Here is an 8165-nt window from a genome sequence, read left to right on the forward strand (position 1 = left end):
CACGTGTGATGGCATTTCCCCCTCTCTGGGCTGTGGCTAAAGATGTGCTCCCCAGAAGGTCAGGGTGAGGTCTGCCCAAACTATGGCAGCAGAGGTTGAGAGCTAGCTGAACGTCAGTCAGCAGTGTGCTGAGGGGGCCAAGAAGGCCAACAGCATCCTGGGCTATATCAGGAACAGTGTCCTGTCTCCGTGTCCTAAGATCCGCCTGCTGCAAGTCATGGAGCTGAAGAGGCTGCCCAGAGGACCACAGCTCTTCTCCAGCCAAAGCCTCAGCACCCTTTCTCTACAGACCCAACATCTCCTGCAGCACCATTCCTCCACAGACTCAAACTGTCTTCGGGGGGTGAGGGGTGAGGTAATAGAACTCCTCTTCTCTCTCTCTCTCTCTCTCTCTTCTCTCTCTTCCCCCTTCTGATCCATCCACTTTATTTAGGTAATAAATGGTCTAGCTGTTGATAGCTTGGCCTCGTTTGTGCCTCTCGTTGCAGAACACGGGAATCTTCAAAAGAACTGAGTCTCTTTCCCTCTCGGGACCCAGACACCTTCTCACAGCTGTGGAGTCGCCAGGCCCCTCTCCAGAGCTCCCCCCGCAGTAGCTACTTAGCCAGAGGTGACCAGTGTCCATAACCTTGCTGTGGGGAGCATAAGTCAAAGCCAGAAGGGTCTTGAGAGCTGGGACGGAAGTCATCGACAGGCAAAAGGAGCTGAGAGTTCCTGTCGTAACCCAAACCTGGACAAGGGGCTGGGGTCTTGGGGGTATTTGCTTCCCACAGAGCCCGACTTCTGATAATCTGCTGCCCTTCAGGGCCTGTCCCCAGACTCAGAGCCTGTGTGAGACAGCTCCAGGACAGAAGTCGTGATGAAGAGGAGAAAGGCATGGAAAGCTGTGGGGCAAAGAGCAGCAGCAGCAGCAGTGGTGGGACATCCATGGGGAGGTTTCTGAAGGGAACCTCGAACCTGGTAATTCTGTACTATGTGAGCTGATGGATGACTCCCTGCTTCTCTTCTGGTGGCACATCAGTGAGTTTGGGAAGAAATTCTTTACAATGAGGGCAGAGAGACAAAGCAACAGGTTGCCAACATGGATGACCCACCCTGGGACGTGTTCAAGATCAGGGGGCTCTCAGCAACCTGATGTAGTGCAAGATGTCCTTGCACAGAGCAAGGGGATGAAACTAGATAATCTCTGAAGGTCCCTTCCAACCTAAACCATCCCATGAGTCTGAGTCCTCGTCCCTTTGAATTCCCCATCACTGCACGGGAAGATCCCCTCATGGCAGAGCCAGCGCCCCCCTGCCCCACGCTGGGACACTCCCCAAGGGCTGCAGGCAGCACAACGCAGCAGACCAACAGCGTTTTACAGAAGTGGTTTTATTAGCAAAGACTGGGGAAGGTGTCCCTTAGAGTCCAGGTACCAGCTGGAAAAGGGCTTGGCGGTCGCAGGGGACCAGGGGAGTTCAGGGCCACCACACAACGGCGCCGCCTTTCGTGCTGCTCTTTGAAAATAAAGAAGATGGCACGGGGCGTGTGGCTCTCCTGAGGGACCTCAGCATGACCAGAGGCTTCTTCCTATGAGGATAAGGCACCATCTGGTTCTCTGGTGGCTGCGACCGTCGCTGCTGCGCGCTGCCGGTGCAGGACGTCGGCTGACGTGGTGCCAGGAGGGTCAGTGGGGCCGGGGAAGAGCCTGCGATGCTCGGTCATGGGGACGTCCTCTTCTTCGTGCCACCAGCACCCATCCTGCAATGGCAGATGTCCTTAAGCCCAAAGGCCTTACCGAGGGCAGAGCTGGTCCACCAACCCCAGATCCATTGACCCCAAACCCCCCAAAGTTTCTGCACAGAGGGATGAGACGAGTCCCGCCCTTCAGCGTGGAGCTGGAATCCTGACAGCATTTGAGGGGACAGCCTTCATCTCGAGGCACTTCTCAGGAGCTTCCCATCCCTGCCTTCTCGGGGACTACTCCGGGACATTGGGCACCCCTTGCCCCAGTGCACCCCTTGCCCCAGTGCACCTGGGCTCCACATCCCCCCAGCTCTTACCTGGTTGCCAGGGCAGGGTCACCAGCTGGGCTGCCCCTCGCTGGGGCTGATCTGTTCCAGGATCTGGCTGTACCTCCGGGTGAGGGCATTGGTGTCCCTGGTGAGGTGGGTGAGGACCTGCTGCAAGCCGGCCAAGTGGTGGGACAGGCGCTCCTCCAGCTCCGCATCCATGGTGTCGCTGTCATCTGAGGAGCTGTTGGTATCAGTGTCGGCACTGCTCTGGCTCTGGTCGGTGACAGAGGCCAGGCCCTTCTCCACCATGGGCTTGATGGCTTTGAGGAGCTGGTAGCGCTCGTAGAGGTCTGTGTTGCCTTCTGGGGCCGAGGCCTTCTCCTGCGGGAAGACTCCTCGCAGCAGGCTGGGGAACATCACCTCCTGCTCCATCTTCTGGGTGGCTGAGAAGTACTGCTCCATGGCCATGCTCCCACAGCTCCAACAGTGCTGCTCTGGGCTCTTCTCGGGGCGCTGCCTGCTCCCCGTCACCACTGAGGCCTTTTTATGCAGCACCCCGCGGGGCACATCCCTCCTCTGCTCTCCTCTGCTGTCCCCTCCTGCCAGCCCTGGGCCGGACGGGGTGGCCACGGGGACGGGCTTGGCTCCAGCCCAGCTGGGCCTTGGCCATGTGTGTCCTTGGCTCTGTGCAATGTGTGCTGGCCCAGCCTCCCCGTGGCCTTCGCCCAATCTGGCTGGGGGTCCCACTCTGCCCACAGGACAGGAGTGGGGTGGTGAGGAGGCCGGGTGCCCAGGGCCTCTCCTGTCCTGCTGCCGGTCCCCCCAGTACAACCACTTCTGGGGCTCCAGGAGACTGGGGCCAGCTATTGCTCCCCAGTGCAGGCAGCAGTGCTGCCAGGGGGGCGTCATCTGTGCCCCCTCCTGGCTGCCACACGCTCAGGACGTGAACCCTGCAGGGGCGTTGAGCAACCACCTGCTGCAGACTGTGGAAAATGCCACTGGGGATGTGCTGCAATGCAGAGTCCCACGTGGGGGCCTGAGCACAGAGGAGCCAACTGGTGCCCAGACGTGGGGGTGCCCAGACGTGGGGGTCCCCAGACACATCCCTTCCTCCCTGCATTTCCCTCAGCCTGGCAGGGACAGGGACAGAGACCTGAAGCCACTCTCTGGAAGTCCTGTGGCAGCAGCACAGTCGCTGCTGCCCACGGGGCGGTGTGAATGGTGCCAGCTCCCCACTCCCCCCATCCTGAGGCAGAGGCCATAGCTGGGGCAACGACCATCACTGCCTGTCCATGCATGTCCCCATGGTGTGTGGCAATCAGGGAAGGTTGTTCTATTTGTGGAAAGGCTGCAGGGTCACTCATCCTTTCTGCAGTCTCGGCGGTGGCATCTGTCTCACCCCTGCCAAGTGTCCAACCCAGGTGCCCACACTGCTGCCCACTTTTCCTCCAGACGTGTCCCCATTGCTCCTCTTATCCCTCCCCAAGTGCCTGTGGCATCTCTGGGTATCCTGCCATGGGGCCCAGCACCGCACTGAAGTGCTGCCAGCCCTATGAAGGTGCCAGCTGGGAGCTTGGCCTTGTCCAGCCATGTTGCTTGATCTCTGCCGATTTCCTGGGAGGTGCAGGAACATCCCAGGGTCTGGGGACAGAGGGACACCGGGGCTGTAACTGCCACCTTGCTTCTCTGTTTTGGCTTCAGCGCCGCCTTCCCAAGCTGCTTGTAGCGCTCGGAGCAGTGGGCTGGGGCGTGACCAGGGCTCAGCTGCACCAGGTCTCTCCCCAGCTTCCCACCCGTGGGACATGGATCATTCCCAAAGCCTCCCTTTGTCTTCAGGGACCTTATCAGCCAAAAGCAGGCCCTCCACAGCCCCCTGGGAGAGCTCAGGTGGAGCTTCTGCTGCTGGCAGCGATGGCAGGAGGAGGGAGAGGGGCTGGAGCCCAGCACAGCCACCATGGGGCTGCAGCATGGCTGGGGCCAGGATGAGCAGATTCAAGGGTGTCCAGCCCCAGGTTGGGCCCACCTGGGTAGAGGCCACAGCTGGGTCAGTGGCCAGCGGTGCCTGTCCTCCCGTGTCCCCGCAGCGTGTGGCAATCGGGGAAGGTTGTTCTATTTGTGGAAGGGCTGCAGGGTCTCTCATCCTTTTTGCAATCTCAGCAGTGGCATTGCTCCCACTCCTGCCACTTGTCCAAGCCAGGTGCCCACACTGCTGCCTGTCCTCTCCTCAGCAGGCTTCTCCCCACTGATCCTCCTGTCCTTTCTCAGGTGTCCCCAGGGTTTCTGAGTCTCCTGCCGTGTGGCCCAGCACTGCGCTGAGGCTTGTGGGCACTGTTGGCCCTGTGCAGTCACTCACCAGGAGCTTGGCCACATCCAGCATCTGGGCCACCATGGCACTGCTGGGAGGTGCAACGTTGTTTTAGCATCCCCTCCCAGGCGGCATGGGGTGCTGCGTCTGCTCTGAGCCTGAAGCTTCTCCATGAGGTTTATGGAGAACGCGTTTGTCTGCAGCCTCTGGGGACAGCCATCAGCTTCTGCTGGGTTATGTCCTTCCCCCTGGGGACAAGCGAGCAGGAGTCATGGCAGCCAGTGCCTGGGAGGGGGTTCCCTTCCACAACCCTCCAGGACGTGTGCTCTATCCCCAGGCATGTCTTCATCCCACTGGCATATCTCTGACCCAGCATCTTCACTTCTGCCTAGGGCAGCTGGGCCAGAGACAGCCTGAGGTGGGGCACTCAGCACCCTGGGGCTGTGACTCCTTCATCCCCCATGGTCTCAGTGGTGCTGTGAGGGAAGTCAATAGCAGGAGATGCCAGAGATAACACGGGGACACTTGGGGACACGTGTGATGGCATTTCCCCCTCTCTGGGCTGTGGCTAAAGATGTGCTCCCCAGAAGGTCAGGGTGAGGTCTGCCCAAACTATGGCAGCAGAGGTTGAGGGCTAGCTGAACGTCAGTCAGCAGTGTGCTGAGGGGGCCAAGAAGGCCAACAGCATCCTGGGCTATATCAGGAACAGTGTCCTGTCTCCGTGTCCTAAGATCCGCCTGCTGCAAGTCATGGAGCTGAAGAGGCTGCCCAGAGGACCACAGCTCTTCTCCAGCCAAAGCCTCAGCACCCTTTCTCTACAGACCCAACATCTCCTGCAGCACCATTCCTCCACAGACTCAAACTGTCTTCGGGGGGTGAGGGGTGAGGTAATAGAACTCCTCTTCTCTCTCTCTCTCTCTCTCTCTTCTCTCTCTTCCCCCTTCTGATCCATCCACTTTATTTAGGTAATAAATGGTCTAGCTGTTGATAGCTTGGCCTCGTTTGTGCCTCTCGTTGCAGAACACGGGAATCTTCAAAAGAACTGAGTCTCTTTCCCTCTCGGGACCCAGACACCTTCTCACAGCTGTGGAGTCGCCAGGCCCCTCTCCAGAGCTCCCCCCGCAGTAGCTACTTAGCCAGAGGTGACCAGTGTCCATAACCTTGCTGTGGGGAGCATAAGTCAAAGCCAGAAGGGTCTTGAGAGCTGGGACGGAAGTCATCGACAGGCAAAAGGAGCTGAGAGTTCCTGTCGTAACCCAAACCTGGACAAGGGGCTGGGGTCTTGGGGGTATTTGCTTCCCACAGAGCCCGACTTCTGATAATCTGCTGCCCTTCAGGGCCTGTCCCCAGACTCAGAGCCTGTGTGAGACAGCTCCAGGACAGAAGTCGTGATGAAGAGGAGAAAGGCATGGAAAGCTGTGGGGCAAAGAGCAGCAGCAGCAGCAGTGGTGGGACATCCATGGGGAGGTTTCTGAAGGGAACCTCGAACCTGGTAATTCTGTACTATGTGAGCTGATGGATGACTCCCTGCTTCTCTTCTGGTGGCACATCAGTGAGTTTGGGAAGAAATTCTTTACAATGAGGGCAGAGAGACAAAGCAACAGGTTGCCAACATGGATGACCCACCCTGGGACGTGTTCAAGATCAGGGGGCTCTCAGCAACCTGATGTAGTGCAAGATGTCCTTGCACAGAGCAAGGGGATGAAACTAGATAATCTCTGAAGGTCCCTTCCAACCTAAACCATCCCATGAGTCTGAGTCCTCGTCCCTTTGAATTCCCCATCACTGCACGGGAAGATCCCCTCATGGCAGAGCCAGCGCCCCCCTGCCCCACGCTGGGACACTCCCCAAGGGCTGCAGGCAGCACAAAGCAGCAGACCAACAGCGTTTTACAGAAGTGGTTTTATTAGCAAAGACTGGGGAAGGTGTCCCTTAGAGTCCAGGTACCAGCTGGAAAAGGGCTTGGCGGTCGCAGGGGACCAGGGGAGTTCAGGGCCACCACACAACGGCGCCGCCTTTCGTGCTGCTCTTTGAAAATAAAGAAGATGGCACGGGGCGTGTGGCTCTCCTGAGGGACCTCAGCATGACCAGAGGCTTCTTCCTATGAGGATAAGGCACCATCTGGTTCTCTGGTGGCTGCGACCGTCGCTGCTGCGCGCTGCCGGTGCAGGACGTCGGCTGACGTGGTGCCAGGAGGGTCAGTGGGGCCGGGGAAGAGCCTGCGATGCTCGGTCATGGGGACGTCCTCTTCTTCGTGCCACCAGCACCCATCCTGCAATGGCAGATGTCCTTAAGCCCAAAGGCCTTACCGAGGGCAGAGCTGGTCCACCAACCCCAGATCCATTGACCCCAAACCCCCCAAAGTTTCTGCACAGAGGGATGAGACGAGTCCCGCCCTTCAGCGTGGAGCTGGAATCCTGACAGCATTTGAGGGGACAGCCTTCATCTCGAGGCACTTCTCAGGAGCTTCCCATCCCTGCCTTCTCGGGGACTACTCCGGGACATTGGGCACCCCTTGCCCCAGTGCACCCCTTGCCCCAGTGCACCTGGGCTCCACATCCCCCCAGCTCTTACCTGGTTGCCAGGGCAGGGTCACCAGCTGGGCTGCCCCTCGCTGGGGCTGATCTGTTCCAGGATCTGGCTGTACCTCCGGGTGAGGGCATTGGTGTCCCTGGTGAGGTGGGTGAGGACCTGCTGCAAGCCGGCCAAGTGGTGGGACAGGCGCTCCTCCAGCTCCGCATCCATGGTGTCGCTGTCATCTGAGGAGCTGTTGGTATCAGTGTCGGCACTGCTCTGGCCCTGGTCGGTGACAGAGGCCAGGCCCTTCTCCACCATGGGCTTGATGGCTTTGAGGAGCTGGTAGCGCTCATAGAGGTCTGTGTTGCCTTCTGGGGCCGAGCCCTTCTCCTGCGGGAAGACTCCTCGCAGCAGGCTGGGGAACATCACCTCCTGCTCCATCTTCTGGGTGGCTGAGAAGTACTGCTCCATGGCCATGCTCCCACAGCTCCAACGGTGCTGCTCTGGGCTCTTCTCGGGGCGCTGCCTGCTCCCCGTCACCACTGAGGCCTTTTTATGCAGCACCCCGCGGGGCACATCCCTCCTCTGCTCTCCTCTGCTGTCCCCTCCTGCCAGCCCTGGGCCGGACGGGGTGGCCACGGGGACGGGCTTGGCTCCAGCCCAGCTGGGCCTTGGCCATGTGTGTCCTTGGCTCTGTGCAATGTGTGCTGGCCCAGCCTCCCCGTGGCCTTCGCCCAATCTGGCTGGGGGTCCCACTCTGCCCACAGGACAGGAGTGGGGTGGTGAGGAGGCCGGGTGCCCAGGGCCTCTCCTGTCCTGCTGCCGGTCCCCCCAGTACAACCACTTCTGGGGCTCCAGGAGACTGGGGCCAGCTCTTGCTCCCCAGTGCAGGCAGCAGTGCTGCCAGGGGGGCGTCATCTGTGCCCCCTCCTGGCTGCCACACGCTCAGGACGTGAACCCTGCAGGGGCGTTGAGCAACCACCTGCTGCAGACTGTGGAAAATGCCACTGGGGATGTGCTGCAATGCAGAGTCCCACGTGGGGGCCTGAGCACAGAGGAGCCAACTGGTGCCCAGACGTGGGGGTGCCCAGACGTGGGGGTCCCCAGACACATCCCTTCCTCCCTGCATTTCCCTCAGCCTGGCAGGGACAGGGACAGAGACCTGAAGCCACTCTCTGGAAGTCCTGTGGCAGCAGCACAGTCGCTGCTGCCCACGGGGCGGTGTGAATGGTGCCAGCTCCCCACTCCCCCCATCCTGAGGCAGAGGCCATAGCTGGGGCAACGACCATCACTGCCTGTCCATGCATGTCCCCATGGTGTGTGGCAATCAGGGAAGGTTGTTCTATTTG

The 8165-nt window shown here is 59.9% G+C and overlaps 2 protein-coding genes across 2 annotated transcripts; both read right to left on the reverse strand.

Annotated features, from left to right (window-relative positions):
• Positions 1–1355: 1355 nt before the first annotated feature.
• On the reverse strand, positions 1356–2522 carry LOC137441902 (thyroid hormone-inducible hepatic protein-like). The gene is made up of 2 exons (XM_068139877.1): positions 2043–2522; positions 1356–1740 (listed from the first exon to the last, which is right to left on the reverse strand). Exon 1 carries the CDS (start codon positions 2460–2462, stop codon positions 2061–2063), a length of 402 nt encoding a protein of 133 aa, XP_067995978.1. The 5' UTR covers positions 2463–2522; the 3' UTR covers positions 1356–1740; positions 2043–2060.
• A 3664-nt stretch (positions 2523–6186) lies between these two features.
• Positions 6187–7358, reverse strand: LOC137441909 (thyroid hormone-inducible hepatic protein-like). Its single transcript, XM_068139888.1, has 2 exons — positions 6874–7358; positions 6187–6571 (listed from the first exon to the last, which is right to left on the reverse strand). Exon 1 carries the CDS (start codon positions 7291–7293, stop codon positions 6892–6894), a length of 402 nt encoding a protein of 133 aa, XP_067995989.1. The 5' UTR covers positions 7294–7358; the 3' UTR covers positions 6187–6571; positions 6874–6891.
• Positions 7359–8165: the final 807 nt, after the last annotated feature.

Source organism: Melanerpes formicivorus, unplaced genomic scaffold (assembly GCF_026170545.1).
Source record: "Melanerpes formicivorus ecotype bairdi unplaced genomic scaffold, bMelFor1.0.p_v2 SCAF_1, whole genome shotgun sequence".
NCBI classification, from domain to species: Eukaryota; Metazoa; Chordata; class Aves; order Piciformes; family Picidae; genus Melanerpes; species Melanerpes formicivorus.

Excerpts from the sequence above, each read along its gene's own strand:
- LOC137441902 (XM_068139877.1), bottom strand. The coding sequence starts at position 2,462 with ATGGCCATGGAGCAGTACTTCTCAGCCACCCAGAAGATGGAGCAGGAG.
- LOC137441909 (XM_068139888.1), bottom strand. The coding sequence starts at position 7,293 with ATGGCCATGGAGCAGTACTTCTCAGCCACCCAGAAGATGGAGCAGGAG.